A 23,045-nucleotide genomic window follows, 5' to 3' on the forward strand; every position below is an offset into this window, starting at 1 on the left:
CAACTGAAATGACCAAATTTAAAATATAAAGAAAAAATCATAGTCATGCTGTAGAGATTGAGATCTTCTCTTAACAAATACTTGATTTCTAAACTCTGAAGGTGACTGGCAGGCAGACCATGAACATTACAGATGAGCACCCCTCAAGTCAGGATGTGCAAGGCTGGGAGATATGGATGGAGCTACCTTAAGTAGAATTCTAATCAAGAAGTATTCTGAATATTTTCCAATTCCAAAGTTAAATGAGACCACAGTTAATCTTAGCCAGATTCTAACACATGTCCAAACTACAGAATACTCTATCTGTATCCTTCTTTCCTATGGTCAATCTCTGCAACTTTACTTGTCACCGTACTGACAATGTCTATTTTATGAAGAAATAGATGCGGTATTGCAGCAAGTGTCAGTTCTCTGTTAATATTTGTCACATCAGACAGAAGTCACTGAAATCTGATGATCATTTGGAACATAAAAAAGGACATTTAATAAAGGCTGTATTATTACAACTGTTGCTTTAGAAGCATGTTGCTTAATAGAGGCAAACAATCCCCTGCATTTGTCTGGTACCTATTTGTCAAATTCATCTAACCCTGAACCATTAGAATCATAGAATCACTAGGTTGGAAAGGACCCACTGGATCATCGAGTCCAACCATTCCTAACAATCCCTAAACCATGCCCCTCAGCATCCCCTGCATGTTTCTTCCTACAATATACAGAATGGAAGCCTAACACTTCTAATCATTAAAACATCAAACAAGTTGTAGCCTCTAGAATTAAGGATTTTTTTTTCAGTGAAACAAATTCTGTTTCATGCTTCTTAGCTACTGTTATTTTCAAAAGAGAAAGCAAATAAAACCATGGTGAAAAATTCTTCTAGAGTGACTTTTGTAATAAAAATATGATTGACTCAGTAGTAGTAAGATAGGAATGAGCCTGTTCCAAAACAATCTGCCTAAACTAATTACCAAACTAATGAGGTTAATTATTTCAAACCTTAATAACAGCTTGAAAAATATGCTATTTCACAATTAAGCAAATGAAGCAGAAAGATTTTTTTCACTAGAATGTGCAGATCTTATTGCTAGATTACAAGGATTACATTTGTATATAGCCTACTATTTTATCTATACAATAAAGCAAAATAAATCAAAACATACCTTCCCATCCAGCAAAAACAGTGGATTGTGAAGTTCTTTTACATTATCTAACAAGTTCAGAGAACAGAAATGTTGCCTGTCCTTAAAAGTTCTAAATATTGAGTCCATATAAACGGAAGTAGTATTTGGGGACATTAACAGGAGCCCATCTTCTTTAACAGAATGGAATTCTTAGTTCTCCTACACAGTCACAAAGAGGGAGTCCTATAGAAACTCCTGAAATAATTAAAACCTTGAAAATAGTTTGGTAGAGTAGAAAGAGAAACAAATGAAACTCAACAAAACTCTTTCACCTGAAAACTTCCTAGATTATCAGTATGGTAGGTACACAGAATTAAAAAGAGATTATTCAGCCTAAGAATAAACAACTATGAGTGCTTATCAGTCGAGCATATTTAAAAATTAACATTTTGATCTGCAAATATTAAGTAGCATTTCCTATACCAATAGACTAAGCTACTAATAACATAACCTGTTCATCCCGCTCTGAAACTTTTTTGGACTGGTGCAGAATACTACGTGACAATTTTCAAAGGAATACTCAGCTTTGCTTTATCTTCATCAGTATGTAACTATAGTTTTCCATTTTTATTTCTTTGAAGGTAATGCTAGGTTTTTGCAACTAAATATCTATGCCTCCCCCTGCAGTAGTTTCTCCATCTTTCATTAAAACATTAGAGTAGTGAATATTGGTCTTCTGTGTCCATAAGGCTCTATAAAGCTCAAGGAAATTAAAAGGGATTTAAACATCCTGACTCTAAACAGAACTCATCTCAATAGTTTTTCAATATTTTGTTCCAAGACAGGCCTTTATTAACTAAGGTGGAACATAAAAATGTTTAAAATGTTTTAAAAGTTGACCCTTGAAGAATAAGTATTCATAGAAAATGAGCAACTAGACAGCAAGTTTATTTGTAACTTATAAATTATCATTCAATTTGAATGTTTAGCAGCAACATGGGAAATATGAAAATAAAACCCAGTTTTCAAGCCAAACATTTTTATGGCCTTTAGGGTATTTTACTTACTGCTTGTAATGCAAGTCTTGATTAATCCTAAAAGCCTGTTCCTGAAGGACTGCCAAACAAAGCTATTTCACCTCATAACTGCTCTAAGTTTCTACTCATTACTTCTATAACTTTCAAATGCTACTTCATCTTCCCTGCATGTAGCTCACATTATCTCTCATGAATGACAGAAAACGGAAAAGAGTATTTTATCAACTTCAGGGAAATGTTTTCAGAAATTCTCAAGTTCTCAGCCATTCAGACATGTTATTTTGTCTATTAATTCCAGAATAATCACAGAATCACAGAATGGCAGGGGTTGGAAGGGACCTCTGGAGAACATCTAGCCTAATCTCCCTCTAAAGCAGGTTCCCCTAGAGCACGTTGCACCGGAATGTGTCCCTGCAGGTTGTGAATATTTCTGGCGACAGAGATCCCACAGCTTGGAACTTTCTGTGCTCCAGTTTGTATCCATTGGCGACTGTCCTGTCGCTGGGCACAACTAAGAGGAATCTGGCCCTTGTCATATACCCCTTAGATATTTATAAGCATAATCAAACTTCAATGAACTGTATGTTATGGGATAGCACTGGAGATTCACAATTGGATTTCTAGGAACACACAATTGTTCTCCACAACCAGTAGTGGAAACTCAACCTGGTTGGTCAGGGTTTAAAAATATAGGAGTTAGAATGCTCACAATGTTGTGTGCTCTGTTACAAATGATACAATCTAAAGCTGGGTTGACTTTCAAAATTTTAATTTCCTGCATACAATAGGATACCATGATAAGGACATTTTAAAGCATACTAACACAAACTTAATAGCTGGTATAGACTTTGAAATTCAGATGCTTTCTATGCTTTGTTTTCTTTCTATTAAGAATGTTAAAGCAATTTAAGGTAAAGTTTCCATGCCCATTAACAGAGGACACAGAGTCATTTGCAAGGAGATAGGCAGGTGGTTCATAATTGTCAACATTATGATACTGAACAGGGTGACAACTATTGTCTGAGGGATAATACAAGAGAAATTAAACTATATATTCAGTTCATGTTTACAAGAACTGTCAGAAAAAAGCCACACACGAAAGCTAAATTATCCTCATTTACCCATTTAAATTGTGGTTAAACAAACTGATCTTCAATGCACTTCCATTGGTATTGGTTTGCATATTGTATCTGCTAACTTTATCAAGTAAATTGGCTATTTGACTTCTAAAGTATCTGTACTACCTACCATGCACTACAGCAAGAAGGTAGATCTACTTAGATTTTTAGAGGAACACCTTGTCATCTGAATCTCTTTTTTTGAGTTGCTGAATTAAGTGCTCTTGAGATGTTGGCTGACTGGTTTTAACATACTAGCTGAGGGAGGAACTGTTAAGAGGCAAATTAACCCTTCCAAATGTCAGAAAGTCGATATGTGTCCTCTTCTTTAAATTCTTCCATGGTATATGTGTACTTCTCTGAACTACAGCCACACACATAGCTCTAAATTTTGCAAATTATTTGGATGACTTCAAAGATAATCAGACAGCTTTGGTATCCCAACTGCTTTTATTTCTTGTGGAGAACAATGGGAAATTCTAAAATCCCAAGAGCAATTTCTGAGGAGGTATTGAAATATCCATATCCCTCAAAAAAAAAGGAGACATCATTCTACCTCTATGTTTCTACTTCCTTCTATTACATTATGGGATGTACTCTAGAACTTATGTATCCATAAATCTTATTGTCTTCAAATGCTCCACAAGAAAGCACATAGGACAAAAAGTGTTCTTCCACTCTGTTTGACTGTTATGTCTTTTCCATACATGCTATTGTGTGTTTTCCATTAGTACTAGTTAGTTTCCATCCATTCTCCTAGTTACTTGGGGAGAACAGTTTATTAACTCAGTGACAATCGGCAGCAATATGATGGGACAATTTCTGAACCATTTTTAAGAAAAGGAATAAAAGTTTTGCAATTAAATTATCATATGGCCCTTCTTAGTTGACACATATTCTTAGAATAATCATGTACATACATGGAAAGAAATAACTCCAGATTTTCAATATATATAACTACTCCTTAGCAACCATTAAATGATATGTCACCATACTTAATATTTTACAAATAACAAACAACTATTTATCCTCTGTTGTCAATACATCTAAAGTTGTTTTACGGAGGATGCAATGTTATTTTTCCTAGTTTCCTTTCAGAAAATTTATTATCATTTCCCCCACACCGATTCCACCCTAATTCCAATTTATTTTACTAAATCTGAGTGACCAGAAACATACACAGCTTTTCATGTGAGTTCTTGCCTGTAGCTGATAAACAAAACTAATGGGTTTTAGCATATGCTAGGTTCATATTAGCTGTTTCACAGGCACCCCAGAGCCAGTGGTCCTAATGTGAGTAAGGGAGCATGTCATGTCTTTCTCCTTGCTTCTGCAAATGCTTCTGATACCTTCCAACTTTAAATCAGAAATTACTACTAGACTCTGAAAAGCTTAATTCATTATTTTACACTACAGAACTGTCACACTACTGAAATATCTATCTTTGTTTACTTATTCAAGTTGTTTTACTGCTGGAAAGGAGAACTATGCCATCACCTGAAAGCAGTAAGGTTGAAGTCAGACTTAAAAATAAATGCCTTATAATAAAAAAGTAGGTTGCTTGGACTTAGCATAATTATTATTACAAAATTATGCCTAATCTATTTTAGGAAGGACAATCTGGTAGGACAACTTGAAATGGTTCACCTATCCCATTTCAAGACCAGTGATGAACAGAACTGTTTATTCTGTCATTCCATAATGACCACTAATAGCATCTTTTCAGTGTTTTAATTCAAATTTATCTTTTGTTCATTTTGAAGATCCATTTTCCCATAGCAAGATGCATTGCATTGCACAAATACTTTTGCACATCTCTAACATTCTTATCAGAATAAGTGAGGTAGTGTTCCTCACTTTTACATCTGCACCTACAGCAGATAAGTCTATCTATAGTCTTTGAATTGGAAGTAGAAATCACAACAAAATGAGAGAATTTAGACTTGTCAAGGAAAATCTAGTGAAAGCTTTGAGTAGAGTGATCACAATCTGGTTGATTGACTTGAACACTTGAACAGTAAACACTGGTCAAAATTCTTTGGGATATCAGAACTTTAAATTTAACACTGCTGTCAGATTTGGCATATAAAATGCAGAAAGGAGATGTAAAAGAATGATAGACGCTGGAAAGCTAAGAAAGAAATACAAAATCAAGACGTAGCTATATCATATAAGCTTCATAATTGAAATAATACTGTTCAACGACATGCTAATGAGCCAAATCATATAACATTAAGTGATTGAGTGAGTTTTCACTTTAGACAAAATAAAAATCTTTTAAAATAATAGGAAATATTGAATGGATTTTACATTGAGGAATAGTGTAGTGGGGAAGGTGGCTATGAATCTATACATGCTGGGGAGGTACAATGGTTTAAATAAATTCGCAATTTTGAAAGGAAAGGAAAATAACTTGAAAGAGGATTCAGTGACTCTTCCAGGAACTATATGATTATTTAGCTGTAGTGCCACACACAGTAAAAGGGATACTGTACTTAACTATAAGTGTTGTTATTTATTTATCTTGTATTTATCCTCTTTCGCCTGGTCCTATTTTAAAAAGCAAATAATAAAAAGGAAATAAGATCAGCATTTTAATGTATTCACTTCTGGGGAAATAAGAAATGAACCATAATAATCCTATAGTGCAGATCAGAGCTGACGAATGGGTCATAAAAGAAAAAAAAAACAATAATTTCAGGTCTGGAAATAACAGTATTTTTGCAAACCATGTAAAAACCTTAACATGTAATGTTATTAATGAGATGCTCAGCTGAGCAAAAACTGTAATTAAAACTAAAATCAAATCAAAATACTTTCTGCAATCAGAAATGACAGTATCTCTGTGAGCTGGTAATTTATGGCTATGCGTAAATCACTTCAACTGATATAAAAAACAGCAGAATACAGAACTTTTATTTCCTAATCTTTACAATAATATTCTGGTTTACACATTGTCAGGTTTTGCATCCTGAAGTTGTTTTTTCATCAATCCATTTCTCTACACTGCTTCAGGCAAGATTAAAAAAAAACAACTTACCACATTATGAACCTGATTCCCCAGGTGGCCCAGAATGAAAGTAATCACCCAATATATTCACAATTATAAAGTTAAAGCAATTCAACCTAATTTGGTAGGAAAATTCATGACATATAAAATATTAGCTCATCCACTACTGGTGCCTTAACAATAAATTATTATTTTTGGCTTTTAGTAAGGAATTTCTGCTTACTATACTGACAAGCATTACATTATTTCCCTTCAAGGATTTCAAATCACATTCCATGTAGTATAAGTATACAGCAAGTACTGTCTGGGATCGTAGCAGTACATTCCTGATACAACTGCATACACTAAGGCCTTTTATATCTTTAGGTAATTTTAGTTGATAATCAATACAGTGCACACTAGAAATTATTTTTGCAAAAATTATTATACAGGCATTTATCTTGCCATGACCACTTTCCAAACCAAATCACAAATATACTCCAAAAATAAAAGGTGAACTCACTGAACACTAGGAGTCTCCCATTAAGGACTGGGGATTTAAATTAATTTGTCTTTCAAGCCTAAATCTTTGTTATTGAAAAATTATAGAAAATCTTTGTTATTGAAAAATTATAGAATAGAAATTGTAATTCCTAAAATTATCATGCTTATTATTTAACGATAGTGGCATTTTCCCATCATAAATGGTAATAAAAAAGATAAATTAATACATTTCCAAGGAAAACACTGTATGCCAAATACAGTCACTATCTTTTCTTGTCTTTATTACAACTAGTTCAACACACTTATTTCTATGTTTTAGGCATGTTTAATCTTGCATTTTGCGAGCCACAAAGGAAAAAAAAAATATCACAAAATGCAGATTTTGCTGCCAGTTCTGTTGGATTTTGGCTAGGCTTCTTTACTAGTCAAATGTAGTACAGACCCCCAGAATCAGTATGGTAGCTTTCAAGAATATCAAGCCAAAACTGCCCTCACTCATCCTCAGTTCTGGCCATCTGCTTGAAGCATCTGGTAACTGGGTACATTCACCCACATCCAGAACGTGACTGCTCTCTTGCCAACTATGTGCCTAGGTAACTGCCAATATGTGCTTCTCCACTACTAACATGACAAGTGTCAAAAAAGAAGTTGAATATGTACGAATAAATCTAAATTAAACTAACACATTACTTTCACAAGTTACAGCAATCACTTTTTTGTCATAATTGCTTGATAATGGCAATGATAAATAAATCATGGAGCAAAACCTTTCTGAGGCTAACTATAAGAAGGATACCAAAGATTCAAGTATTTTGAAAAGTTATTTTTAACATTTAATCCTTATTTTCTCTGACAACTAGAAAATATACACATGCAGTTATTATTTAAAAAAAAAAAACCAACAAAACAAACAAGTAATACTAGCAATGGGATTTTAGATAAATCCATCAGAATTATTCATTTAGTATCCATTTTAAGAAGAAATAGGAAATCATTTCAGATTCTTTTCAGAATGTCTTTTTCAGTTAATCCATGTGTTTAAATTATTAGACATAATCTAACTGCCACACATTAAAAATATTGCAAGAGGATTTGGAGTGACTTATTAGAAATTAGAACATATATGACAAAACACAAATGGTGAAGAAATGTCCAACTTCTATTGAAATTCATCCTCTTGCCATATAAATATAATTCTCTAACATTTCTGCTCATTCAAAAAGAATACCTAAAAATACCTAAAATTTCGCATGCTTCAAATTAGAAGTAAAAAAAAATGTGGTAACTGTAATCATTGAAATGATTAATTCCTTTACTAAATATCATCAAACAAACTTTCTGTCTTCTTTTACTATGTCATTTGTGAAAAGGTCATATGCATTCAGTGGCAAGGGATCTTGTGATTAAAACTTAAAAGCACGAGAGACAGATCTGCAGACAGAAAATCTAAAATAAAAAACTGGAAAACTAATACAGGATCATAATAGTAAACCACTAGACTACCATTAGAGGAAAAGAATAAATCCAAGAACTTTCTTTCTTGCCCCACCTGAATCATCAGTTGTCCTTCTCCTTCTATTTGAATTTTAAGCTTCACAGAGCAAATGTTAGTTTTGTTTTGCAACAGTTAGCACACAAAATGCTGTGGTCCTTATCCATTAATATGGCTCCAATGCACAATGCTTCTGCCACCACCAAATTAATGATAGTGGCAAAATTATGTACTATTTCTGTTAAGCACTGTGATTGTGATTGATAAATACCCTACATCGCATGCAGGTGGTTCCTCAGTTGACTGCCATTCCATGTCAACCATGGTAATCCAGTTTAAAATTGATTAGGAAACAAGTGCCATAACTTCTCCAACCTCCAATTTTTAAAAAAGGTTTTATCAAATGTTAATTAACTTCCACTGAAAAATTATTTTAAAATAGCATATGTAATAAATTATCACATATTATTTTTAAATATTCCTTTGGCTTCCTTTTACTTTGCTGTTTTCATCACATCTTTTTTAAATACTGGATTTTCCAAGCTTTACAATTTATTGTATTGCAATATTTTCCAAACCACTGTAAGGTAATTTTTGATTGATACAAGAAATAGAACTACAATAAGTTCTTAATGAGTTGTACATGATGATAATTCCTCTGATATCTATTAAATTTTATTTTTGATTTTTTTAAATTTTATTAACATGCAATAAACAAAAGCACAAGGATAGCAGACCACACTAATTTAGTGAAAGTGAAAGCATAAATCTCGTGTAGATCTAGCCGATCGTGTTTTCCTGAATCTATCTTTATTTTTAGATTAAAGTAACCTTATAGCACGTGATGGACACATAGAACTTTAAACAATGTGCAAAATCTTTTCATTCTTATCTTGTAATAGTCTAAGGTAAGAGAACTTGTCCTGTCTTACAGTCATGTTAAACACGTTAAGCTTGTGGCCTTCCTGCAGGCAAATTTATTCCAAGTAAGGAAAAAAGCGAAAAGTAGGTGTAACAAGTTTACAAAATAAGTATAAATATGTATGCTGAAATAATTATTCAGACACTGCAAATTATTTCTAGTGTTAAATACAAGTAGGTTTGCAGTTTCCTTTAAGTCTTGCACTTGAGGTTTTCAACCTAAGACTCAAACTCCAGCTGTCATCTGATGCTGTCATCTGCACAAGTTGAATACCTCAGAATGGAGACTGTCAGAAACACACCGATTTCCAAAAATCCTGATTCATGTTTTAATTTGAGACTATATGTTAGCTACAAGTAAGAATATAAAACCAGTATATACTGTAGTGAACTGTTAATTTTTATTTGCAGAGAGAAATAGGATTCAAAATGAAACTGTGCTCCAGAGAGTAGAATGAAAGCAAGACTACATAGGCTAGTAGAAATTCTTTCAATTTTTACAAAGCCTGTATAATTTACGGGAACTGTATCAGGTCAGCCAATAAAGCTTAATACTAGAAATGTTTCATTTCAGGGTTTTATTTCTTTTACGAAAATCTATTATACAATATTTTTGTGTTTTAACATAAACTTGTATTTCTGCTTCAGTCACAAACCTTCTGTACATATTTCAACAAAAACATCCTCGTTACATTTTTATAGAGGAAAAAAAAAAAGTTTTTGTGCCAGTGCTTGAAATAAGTCAAATAAGTAAGTTGTTGCATCTTTATATCAATTATGCCGTAGCAAAAATTCCCCAAGAAAACATTTTTTTTCTTTTTATCATAGAACAAACAAGGAAAAATTACCTTATAAAATGTTCAAATTTAAGTCTGGATATTTCCATAATTAACACTTTAATAACTCCCGCAAACCCCTAAGTGTTGTACCTGCAATCAGGTGAGGTATGACATATCTCACATCCAAGTTTTAGTTAGTGACATTTCCAGATTTCTGTCCATTGAACTGCTCAAAGTGATTATAATGACAAGAATCGAGAAGTGGCTTTTTCAGTTGATGTGTTTGAAAGGTAGCTTTGTATGAACAGCTGTGTTTTCAAAATGCTTGCCACCTCTAAATTGGTTCTTGTGAAGTGAACTGTTTGCCTTATTGCCAGCAGGGCACATTGCAGTGTAGCTGCTGCATTCTTAGTTTTTATCACTGTCTCTCTAACTGCTGAAGTGGAAAAGAAAGATTGCCAAAACCTGACGTGTTTCTTTTCCTTTCTGCCCACTCTGACTTGGTTCTTAGCTGTCTGTTGCTCCAGTGATGAGAAACGTTGCTCAGTTTATTCATTCACTGAATGTCTTTTCCAGCTCAAATAATGGTGATACCCTCTTGGAAACCACATCTCCAGCTGCCAATAGCAGTAAATGAAACAAACTTAATTAAGACATACCAATCATTGTCTACAGAAGAGGTAATTAGGCTGCAAAGAGTAGCACACATCAGGGTGCATTTTTCTAAATGCGAGAGATAGCACCTTAAAAGCAAGAGGTACATCATATTTAGTAAGACAGCACATATGGATTGCAGTAGGGATGGACTTTTGGAAGAAATTGAATACGTCCAGAAAGATTAAAATAGTTTCAGGACAAAAGTTCTACTACAGGACAGCAATAATATAAACACTGAATACCATTACTAATAAGCAACAGAAACCTTTTAGATGAAGACTTGATTTAGACTTTAACTGTACACAATCGGAAGCAAACCATAACATTTTTTTCTGGATGAGAATATATACATACAGAGTGCACATAAAAATTTCTAAATGCAGCTGAGTAAAGAACTACATCAAAGACTCCAAAGCTACAATGCACAGCTCCTGCTGCTGCTTGTGTGAAAATACTTATCCCACAGCTCAGCTTACTGGTGATAATTTTCTGCTGAGCCTCATCTCTGCAAGCTTTTCTATTGTGCACCATAGTAGGTACAAGTTTTAAGAACTGCTTGCATCATGTTAAAAATCTGGAGAGGTCACCAAGACACACTAACAAAAGAGCTGTAACAAAAATAGTGCTTTTGCTTAGCAGACTATTTGAATTAACTTTTTTTAAAAACAGTAAAATACTTTTCCACAGAAATCTCTGTGTATGCAAATCTCAGATATCTTTAAATACTACTCAAAGAAACAAGACAAATATCCTTCAGGTTCACTTTTTGCTTAACAGCATCTGTAAAATTGGACATCTGAAATGCAAAACTTTCACATGACACTCTGGATAGTACAGAGCACTTAGCTTTAAAGGACTGGAACCTATTAATAAAAATCTGAAAATCACTGTTAGTAAGAGCATTTTGATTTAATCTTTATTTAGTGCTATCAGTACCTATTTACTATTATCAATACATTAATGAAGACAGGGAGTCGATGCATTCCCAAAGTTCAAAGTATCACAAAGTTAAATGCTTATTTTCCAATACACTTATCTCTGTGACAGTACATTCTTCAAGGAAAGCAAACTTTAATTACAGTTTATAGTGTTGAGTGCAAGATATCAATTTCCATTAGGTTTATTTTGTTACAGTAAACTGCAGTTCACTTCTCAGTTCAAGAAGGTTTGTACACATCTCAGGGTTAGAAATTAATTACATACAGACAGACACATACACATAATCAGCACAAACAGCAGGCATAAGCAAAGTCATACCGCATAACTTCATTCTGGGTATTCATCTCTTCAAATAGGATCAGAAACGTTAACAACTGTAATCCCTGTTTCCTTACCATCTCTGTCAACATTGTATATCCAAGTCACACTGTAATACTATTATACACATAGAGGCCAAGAAAAATATTTTTCCACTCAAATGGTTCTACACAATTTTTGCTGTGCATTTCACTATCACTTCTTTGTCTGCTATGCCATACTATGTGTACTATAGTCATATGATTTAGTTTAGGTTGTCCTGCAAGAAGTAGAGAATCAGATTCAACAGTCCTTACAGGTCCCTTCCAACTTCAGATATTCTATTCTATGATGTTATAACCTCACAGGCCACCAAAGGTGTAAATACTACTCCAAAAAAAATATTGTATTCCACACCTTGAATGACAGTTAATGTCCAATCATTTTCATATAAAATAATACATAGCTATGACAGTATTTAATAAAAAAAAAAATCTCTGAAGTGAAACAATGTATTTTGGAACAATGACTGTGCAGGCCGGAAGAGACTCTGAAAATTATTCTACAATCTGTTATTCAAGGCACTCAATCCCAGTGTATATTTTATACAAGGCAGAAGCACTTTAACTGGAGAAATAAGAAAGATTTATCCTAGAACACCATGTGAGCGTGAGCTGGTGGCTTATTAGCTGGAGCAATCACCAGAAAGAGAGAAGACATCAGATTAAATCATAAAGAATTTCAGCCTGGGCCTCCAACCTCTAGTTTTTTCTGCTGCCCTACGTGGAAAGCCCACTTTAATATATATGACATGAAAATGTCCATTGGTGCCCTTGTTTTTGCCTTGAGATTTGCAGAGAAGCTGAAGTATAAACTCAGGAGGAGTATAAACTCAAATCCAGGAGGATGTACACAAAAATGTAGTGGTTAACTGCTAAAACCTCTGAGGTACCTGCCACACACGTGAAAAGTTCATCATGTTGCACATCCTATTTTTCTCAGTGGCCAACAGCAAACGTCCAGTGAGGAGAAGAAAACCAGATTAGCTACGTAGTTTTATATCCCCAGAATAATTTCCAAGTACTTGTACCAAGCAGAAGTCCCTGAGCATCACAGTGGAATCAAAATGCTGAAATTTAACATGTGCAATTGCAGTTTGCCAAATCTCAATTAATTTATTATTCAGGTAAGATTTCCAATGACCTTTCAATTACTGAAGGCTTAGATTTTGTTTTTGCCATCGTTATAGACACATTTTTAGTATACAATCCAAACAAAATTCCATGAGTCAATGGGACACATGCTTTAAAGTGCATCAAGAACACAACTCAAAAAATCCCCCACCCTCCCACCCCTGCCCGGCCATCCTCTTTTCTCCCTACATAATAATTTTCCTCTGTACATTAGGCATAGAATGATCTTTATTAATTGGGACAGTAGTCCATACAGGTCTACAGCAAGCACCATCTTGCTTCCTGGTGGCAAAATTAAGAGCAAGCTATAGGCTTCAACTATCCAGTGCAAACCTTTCTTTTTCTGTAAACCTGAAGTTAGTCTTTTTTCTCAGAACAAAGGAACAGATTATATTTTGCCTATTTCAGTCAGCATGTTCTTTGCATTTCAGTATAATCTGGGCCATTTGCATAAAAACATATTATTAAGCCTCAAAACAGCAGAATGTTTTCCGTATGTTTATCTCACACATTGTCTGTTCACTTTATTAATACACTTACATGTTAAAATATTAAATGTCCTTAAATGTACATAACACAAGCAGCAGCCTTAAAGACCTGACAAATGCACTTCAAATTGGCCCAGTGCTCATGTCGTGACCCCATTCAGCATGGTCCAACACCTTTCCTCTGAGCCGATATGGAATACCTACACGGTCAATATGTCTAATATGTGAGCCTGGAAATAAAACCTAAAATCCAAATCCTTGACAGCTGACTTTTGAAATTCTGTCTGTCTATACCAGGCACACCTCAAAAGTTATTTATCAATGTTAATGAAGCACTGATCTTATCTTACAGTTTGTAAACAATTTCACGGTGAATTTTAACACTAGAAGCAAGGCAAGAAAGGGCATAAACATACATCATGTGACAGTCTTCTGAGATAAAATCTGTTTAAAGTTATTGGAAAGTCTATATTTTGAAGCAAATTAAATAGTTATTGTGTACTATTTCATATATGAAAACACAGAAGCTTTTGAATTACGTGGCTTTGAACGAAATGTACACTCACAGTAGGATTATTTTTTTTCTTCACCTGGAAAAATCAACTACACACCAAAAATCTGGAGAAGACCTATTTGATACATCGAGATGCTAATGCTTCAGTCGTCACTGTAATTTGAGACATGAAGGCAATCTGTAACTTCATAGCAAATTTCAGATTCTTGCAGAGCTACAGACCAAAGAACCAACTGCTAGTGTAGACTTTTTTTCCTTCTTATCACTTTAAGACACTTTTTTTCTTGTTATAATTCCTCGCAACTGAAGTTACTGAAGTCAAAAAAAGCAAGCAAGTAATTAGCCTGAATTTGCCAAGATGATGAGCTATTTATTATAAGGCACATATTTCATTCTAATTATCACTTTAAAGAAAAAAAAAAAACAAGTTTTTTTCCCAAACAGCAGCTACAAAAAGAATTAGAAAACGAGAAAACTTGTGGATTATCAATTTTGTATATTTCTCTATAACTATCTTGCAGGCTTGCCTAAGAATGTCATCATTAGGAATGTGTATTGATCCAACCGTTCCTTTTTCCTTTGATTACACATAAATTATGTTCTTTATATTTATAAACTTCGTGTTCAAAAGTTAAATATTCATGTTCTGTAGGATGTCGCTCAGTGTTTACATTTTCAAAGCCAACAGAACTCAGTCTGCTTCTAGTGATAACTAAAAGAAAAAAGAAAATATTTTAAAGGAGCATAAAATATGTAGAAAAATCTCACTGATATATTTTGCTTTGTACTTCGTGGATGTTCATCTTTCTGTAGAGTAATGCTCCATTGGATGTATGACAAGCTACAAGTCTAAAGATATATTGCTATATTAACTTCATTTATGCTATCTGGATACCACTACAATACTCTAGGCACCACAGTCATTTTCTTTTCTTACTTGCAATAATTAACACTAGAGAGCAGAAGATGGCTAAATTAATTTATAACTTTATAGTTTCTTATACTAATTATTTCCTCTTCTTCTATTTTAGGTCATCCTGTCATTCCCTCAAACACTAATCAGTCATGGGATTTGAAGTTAATACTACTAAATAAATGAATTGCTCAATCTCCAATGACCATCTATACATACTTCATTTTCACAAGGCTTATCAATTTTATGTTGTCAAGGACAAAGTGACCTTCATTTCCACAAAATGCCTCTTTTTACTGGACAAGTTGATTACAAGTGTATCACTTATCCTCAGGAAGAAAGTCCTTCGCAATCATCCTTTGACAAATGCAAGGATGTATATTATCAATTGACCAGGTCATACTGAATTCCAAAACCACAGCTGTGGAGTACTTTTATTTTTCTGAACATTTGCGCTAAGATGAAGGACATGCAACCCAAAATCAATTTTCTACTTGGCCTAGTTATCACTGCACTAGTACAAGCTGTTGAAAAAAAAGCAGACTGTCCAGAGTCATGTATATGTGAAATCAGACCATGGTTCACCCCCAAGTCTGTGTATATGGAGGCCCCAACAGTGGACTGTAATGATTTAGGCCTTTTTAACTTTCCTGCCAGACTGCCTGCCAACACACAGGTTCTACTTCTACAGACTAATAATATTGCAAAAATTGAACATTCGGTAGACTTCCCAGTGAATTTAACTGGTCTAGATTTATCTCAGAACAATTTATCCTCAGTGACCAGTCTCAACCTTCGAAAGACACCACAGTTGCTTTCAGTGTACCTTGAAGAAAACAAACTTACTGAGCTCCCTGAAGAATGTCTCTCTGGACTCCACAATTTACAAGAACTTTATATTAACCATAACCTGCTTTCTGTGATTGCACCAGGAGCTTTCAAAGGCCTCAGTAATCTTCTCAGACTTCATCTCAATTCAAATGGTCTGCAAATGATCAACAGGAAGTGGTTTGAAGCTACTCCTAATCTTGAAATTCTCATGCTTGGAGAAAACCCAATAATCAGAATTGAAGATATGAACTTTGAGCCTCTTATCAATCTGCGCAGCCTAGTTTTAGCAGGCATAAATCTCACTGAAATACCAGATAACGCTTTGGTTGGCCTCGACAATTTAGAAAGCATCTCCTTTTATGACAATAGATTTGTTAGAGTGCCCCACATTGCTCTTCAAAAGGCTAAAAATCTTAAATTTCTGGATCTAAATAAGAATCCTATTAACAGAATACGACGAGGAGATTTTAGCAATATGCTGCACCTAAAAGAGTTAGGAATTAATAACATGCCTGAACTGATTTCTATAGATAGTCTTGCTGTTGATAATTTGCCAGATTTAAGAAAAATAGAAGCTACCAATAACCCCAGATTATCATACATTCATCCAAATGCATTCTACAGACTTCCAAAGCTGGAGTCACTCATGCTTAACAGCAATGCGCTGAGTGCCCTGTACCGCAGTACAGTAGAATCCTTGCCTAACCTCAAAGAAGTTAGTATACACAGCAATCCCATTAGATGCGATTGTGTCATCCGCTGGATTAACATGAATAAAACAAATATTCGCTTCATGGAGCCAGAGTCCCTGTTTTGTGTAGACCCTCCTGAATTCCAAGGCCAGAATGTGAGACAGATACACTTCCGCGAAATGATGGAAATCTGTTTGCCCCTGATAGCTCCTGAAAGTTTTCCATCTACTCTGGATTTAAAAACTGGCAGCCACATTTCCTTGCACTGCAGAGCAACAGCAGAACCAGAACCTGAAATCTACTGGATAACACCATCAGGACACAAACTTCTGCCTAATACTATTTCCAATAAATACTACATTCATTCTGAAGGAACATTAGACATAAGAGATGTAACACAAAAAGAAAGTGGTTTATACACATGTATAGCAACAAATTTAGTTGGTGCAGACCTCAAGTCAGTTATGATTAAAGTGGACGGCTCTCTCCCTCAGGACAGCAATGGATCTTTGAACATTAAAATAAAAGATATAAAATCTAATTCTGTTTTGGTTTCATGGAAAGCAAATTCTAAAATTCTGAAGTCCAGTGTTAGATGGACAGCTTTTCTGAAAGCTGAGAACTCTCAGGCTGCACAGAGTGCTCGAATACCATCTGATATAAAGGTATATAATCTTACACATCTAAATCCATCAACCGAATACAAAATTTGTATAGATATTCCCACTATCTATTCACAGAATAAGAAACAATGTGTCAATGTAACCACAAAAGGGCCGGACCTGGCAATGAAAGGCTATGAAATGAACAACATAATAGGATTCCTTGTCTGCCTTGGAGCTCTTTTGGGAATCATCTCTGTGATATATCTCTACATCTGCATCTCACGAGAGATGAACTGTGACGAGGGACATGGCTATCTAAAGAATTACCTGAAGAAACAATCCTTTTCACTGAATGAGTTTTATCCTCCTCTAATCAGTCTTTGGGATATGGGCAAAGGAAAAAGCACAGCAATGGAAGTAAAAGCAACTGCAATAGGTGTACCAACCAATATGTCATAAATATGTCAGTATACCACTTTATTTCTAAAATAAAAAGCACATGACTGCATTTGTGCTGAATAAAAACACAACAAAAAAATTTCTTTTAGGAACTAGATGCCTGGTCTTCGCTGCTGCTGACAAAGTGGGAATATCTACTGACTCAGTAAAAGAGAATAATTTTAACTAACTGGTTTCTAAGGGTATTCCACCAACCAAATACAATTAGCTTCATTTTCTAGAACTTTCATGAGACTTTCAAGTCTGGAATACAGTGCAAGTAGCCAAGAACACTTTCTGTACTTTTTTTTTTTAATTATTATATAAAAGTAGTGGAACTGAGCAATACCTCCTCCTGTGCTGTATTACACACACTAGCCACGAGTTTTTGCAGTGAACAGATATACTAAGATTGACAAGTGGTGTAATGAAATGGACAAATTCTGTAGATTAGACACAGTGAGTATGTGAATTTTTTTTATGAGGAAAATACATTTTTGATTAAAAGCAAAATAGTTTTTGGCTTGTTTGTTTCTTAAAAAAATCATTCTGGGAACTACTGTCTGACAATAAACAAACTCATTCTAATGTCTGATAAAATATCTCTTTACATATTTTTCTGTTAAAATGCCAGTGTGAGCACATAGGGTATTTTTGCTGGGTTTAGGCTGTATACCTGCAATAAACCACCTAATAAAAATTTTATAAAGTACTTACCCATAATAACAACCATATTTTAAATGTTGCTTATTTTGGGAGGAAGAAGAGAGAAGAGGGGTGGGAAGGACACATAAGACTGATAGGGAAACAGATCGTTAGCTACTGATAACAGCAAATTTTGAGCTGCTTTGCTATTTTCCCAGAAGCCTGAATTCTGAATGCAATGTTCAGACTCAGATAATGTAAATCCAATATCTTGTCTTTAGTCAAAAGAGTAATTAAGTCATTAGTAATCTCAAAAATTTAGGCTGTTCACACAGGGAGCTCAGATAACTTGAACAGTTTGAATGATATCAAAGTTTTCTTTCTGGACCTATACAGCTTTGTTCAGTAATAGCAACTGACTAGTTTATAAACCTTCTCAGCTTTCAAAATGCAACAAACAATAAATGACTGACAGAAACATTATAAGTAGAAATGAATTGAAACAAACCAAAACCACAACAATAAATACCTGACTACTCATACTGAAGCTAAAGTTCTCATGGGAGACGGACTGGGGCCATAAGAAGCAAATGCGCACAAGAAACTGCTGATCAGAATGTTGATTGCAAGGTAAACCCAATTCTGCTAGAATGTAAAAAGTCACTGCTTCTAAGCCCAGCAGAGAAAAGACATCTCTCCATTAAGATACCTGACGAAAAGATGTGGTGCCTCCAAACAAAGAAAGTAATAGCAAAATACTTATGTTATTTTCATTCACATATATGAAAACAAACAGGTACAATTAAGGAAAAAAAATGGATATCTCTGAATATTGTGCTTAAGGAAGTAAATATTCACAGAATGCATAGGTAGCTTGAATTACAAAGTAAGAATAGGAGTAACATTTCTTGTAAGTTTTCAGTAGACTTTAATATTTTTTAAACTCAATAATAACATACATTGTATCTTTCTAGACTTGTTGGAAGTAAACATTTTTGTGGAAACATTGATAGAATTTTTGTACATAGAAAAGTAGTTAGTTCTTATATTTAAAGTTTAAAAGAAGAGTTACTTCTTGTATTTAGTTATTAACTTTTCTACTTACTTATAGTTTGCTGCATACTTTCAAAGTATTACAGGTCTATAAACACTTATAATATTGAAAAATAATTTCATTTTATCTAGTATTAATGAATTGCTTTCATGTTAAAGATGTCATATTTCTAGGTAAATTCCAGGATTTTTAAATTACATAAAGGTATTTTCCAAAGATGTTAGAGGCAGAAAGAAGAATCTGATACTGATTTTAAACTACCATAACTTAGCATATTCATAAAGTCAATATGTTTCACTGAAGAAGGAAGTTCACAAACCTGGCGAATTGCTGTCACACATAGATGCACATTGAAGTTGACCAGAGGAATGCTGAGACAGCAAGTAAGATTTCAGCACCACGGACAGCTCATGGAGAGCTGTTCTGTAAGGCAGGGTCACCTAAATGGGACCCGTCACCCAGAAGATATTACACTTGTCAGCAAGAACTTGTTTACATATCTTATATATTTTCCCTTTGAAATAAAACTATATTTAGAACCTACAACACTTAGAGCTTATGGGAAACTAATTTTTTTTTCAGGCAAAACCATCTCTGCACAATGCAGTAACAAATAAAATAACAAAAATAAGAGTCTGATGGGGAGCACTGATAAAAAAGACATTTTCCCCTCACAGAGTAAGTACAGGGTTTTATTTACTTCATTTAAATATCTCACTAAAAGATTTGCTGGCAGACAAAAATTCTACATTTAAAGAAGAATTCTTATATGAAACTTCCGAGAGCTGAAATGTAACCAGATGTATCTCGCAAATATTTGAATTGTTCTATAGCTTCTACTGATATCAAATGAAAATATATCTTACATTTTAATGAAAAAGTGATTATCATGTCGCTATACATAAATTAAATTCCTTTATATCACAAAATGATATAAATAGAATCGTATTTCCTTAAGTAGTTTTGCAACCTTCCTCTCCATTTTACAACTTTACCTTTCTTTCTCTGAAAGTACCTCTGAAAGCATATACTGACCTTTGTTTTCAGCTTACCAACAAATGCCTCTTCTGTAACTGACCATCATGAATACTCTTTATTTGTGCTAAAATGCCAACACTACTATCACTAAGATCTGAAACTTTAAGAAACAGTAGGGAAATGTCCATACAAACTGGGTCAATAGTGTCTCTGCAATAAGTTACAAGATCATCAAAATTTTTGTGACTCATAGAATAAAAATTTTGTGATTTGGTAGGAGTACTTAACTGATAGAGTACAAAGAAGGAATACAAATGCGGTAATCCTCTTACCATAGGATCTGCAGAAAGAAAAGCTTGCAGATTTAGATTAAAACTTTAAAAAGACATACTTATTAGTACATTCAAGTTAATACAACATTCATTTTTTTCATGAACTTATATGTCAACAGTATTACAATTCTTTAGTATTCTAATGAGATTTTAAATACCCTTAAACAGAAATCTTATATGTTTCTAACAGAAATGTAATTTTAGTGATATTTTTTGATCAAATTCAATGGAGTGCAAGAACATGTTAAAGGCAAAAACCATGTTGGAGGTGAGGCCATATAAACACACTTAAGTTAGATTTCAAAATGTACATTGTTCAATTAATGGTAGTTTCATCCTCTTACCATACACACTTGTTTGTATATGTGTGTGTATGTGCAAATACTTCTGTTCTATTAGCAATTTGTTAGCCTGCCTGCAGAACTTTATACCATTATATCTGCATTGCATTATTTTATCTACTATATGGAAGTAGCATCTTGTAGAACACATGACAATGCTTCTAATGGCAGGACTGTGAACTACCTACTATCCATATAAGCACAACATCTTTAATATCTTCAAAGAAACACCTCCATTATATTAGCCTAACAAATCTCTAAGAAGATTCATTATTTCCTCATGATCAAAGACATTTTTCATGTTAAAATCCTCACAGAATCTAAAGATGGGCAGTGGGATTCTTGTGTAGCTGTGCTGTGTGTAAAAATGGATAAATGTTTCTTCCATAGATACACTACCCTATAAACTTGAGGATCCTTCGGAAGTAATAAATCTACCTTTTAGCTCCAACAGCTTAGTCTATACTTATCTTCTATCACTTCACAGACGTATGTCCAAAAACTCTTAACAACATTTTTTTAAGCAAAGTAGAATCTGTTAAAATAATTTAGGAATAATTTCCTAATAGTGGTATAGTATGCTTTTTAATAATCTCTTCATTTGGAGAAAGGTTGCTTTTTTCCCACAAGGCATAGGACTAAAATTTTACAGTCTTTTATTAATTGGGTTGATTTTCTCTTTAATGGCAGGAGGAACTGACAACAAGATATATTTAATTTCGTCACAAAAAAAGAAAAGCATTGTTACAGACCTGTGTTTTAATTTATGTAATAATTTTCTCTCAGGAACCTAATGCATTAAAAGCAGTACTTACTGATTATTCAAACCAGAAAATAGTAGCTCATAAACAGATTTAAGTTATCTTGGCACTTCACAGCCAACCTAATTCTGAAACATGCTATTCACGAAAAACAGAAGGCAAACACAGGTGTTTGAAAAGATTGGCTAGGTCACACCCAAAACATAGGAACAAAATTACTTTTAATTTCAGTTTTTCAATTCAGTTAGTTACCTTACTTCTTTCTATCAGCTACTCAACTGAAAAGTAGCGTCCTATTCATAAAAAGTATTTACTTCTTGGTAAGACATTTACAAAAAATCAATTCTAATATTTCCCAGCTAACACAGCCAAATGCTAACTTACATACGTACATTTAAATGTCTGGTTTAGCTACAATGATGTGGCTAAAAAAAAAATTCTTCACTGAAAGGGTTATCAGACACTGGAATGGGCTACCCAGAGAAGCTGTTGACTCATCATCCCTGGAGGTATTTAAAAGTCGGGTAGACAAGATGCTCAGAGATATGGTTTAGTAGTGGACAGGTACAGTTGGACTCGATGATCTCAAAGGTGTTTTCCAACCAGACAATTCCGTGATTCTATGTGAAATCATAATTCCAAATAATAGCTAAAAACTGAGATAAAAGATCACAGAATGAGTGTTGAACTACATCCTAAAGGAAATTTCCATTTCCAACATTCATTAATAAAATTAATTCTGCTTATGTAACCTTAAGCAGTGACCTCAAGATGAATCAAAAAAAGAAATGGAGAGTTTTCCCTCAGTCTTGTGCTGGCCAGTAATGGAAGACAGACAATGATCAATGACAATCTTACAAAATATTCTTTGTTATCTGAAATCAGAAGAGACATTTCAGAAAAAGGTGCCTACATAGTCTAGAAAATAAGTTCACATACTAGACAGTACCAGAAGAGCTGAGGTTTTAGAGAGAAAAAATTGAAAGCTATGACTCACTGTCTGACTTAAGGAAGAAAACAATTCTTATTAATGAACTGAATGGAGTAAACCATAGTAGATGCGTGGCATTGACAAGATAAGAAACTTTACATAGGAAAAAGTGTACAGTAAGTATGAAAAGTTCAGTAAGAAAACTATAGAAGACATTTTGAAAGTTATATTTCAGTGGAATAGAGAAGACAGGTATTCATCACCGACCACTAGAGACAAACCAAGACTAACAATTAACCTCATGCTAAAGAGGAGAAAATGAGCTTGAAAACAGATTAAGAATTACATGCAATTTTAGGTAAGAAACAACATGACTGGAAACATCCAGAGTAAAAAATTCCTGGTGTTGCCTACTGAAGATGAGTCTTCATCACAACTTAGCTTACAGAGAGACATCTTGACTAAAGTTCTTGGG

General features: G+C 34.0%; 2 protein-coding genes across 2 annotated transcripts in view; one reads left to right on the forward strand and one right to left on the reverse strand.

Annotated features, from left to right (window-relative positions):
* The window catches only part of LRRN3 (leucine rich repeat neuronal 3), a 41,170-nt gene extending 19,155 nt beyond the window's left edge, over nt 1–22,015 (forward strand). The window contains exon 2 of the mRNA XM_009564435.2: nt 15,081–22,015. Coding sequence (XP_009562730.2) covers nt 15,423–17,549 — 2,127 coding nt within the window. The 5' untranslated portion in view covers nt 15,081–15,422 and the 3' untranslated portion in view covers nt 17,550–22,015. The remainder of the gene's footprint in view (nt 1–15,080) is intronic.
* Nucleotides 1–23,045, reverse strand: part of IMMP2L (inner mitochondrial membrane peptidase subunit 2) — a 446,080-nt gene that overhangs the window by 235,640 nt on the left and 187,395 nt on the right. The gene's annotated exons all lie outside the window — the stretch shown is intronic.

The sequence above is a fragment of the Cuculus canorus genome, chromosome 1 (assembly GCF_017976375.1).
Source record: "Cuculus canorus isolate bCucCan1 chromosome 1, bCucCan1.pri, whole genome shotgun sequence".
NCBI classification, from domain to species: domain Eukaryota; kingdom Metazoa; phylum Chordata; class Aves; order Cuculiformes; family Cuculidae; genus Cuculus; species Cuculus canorus.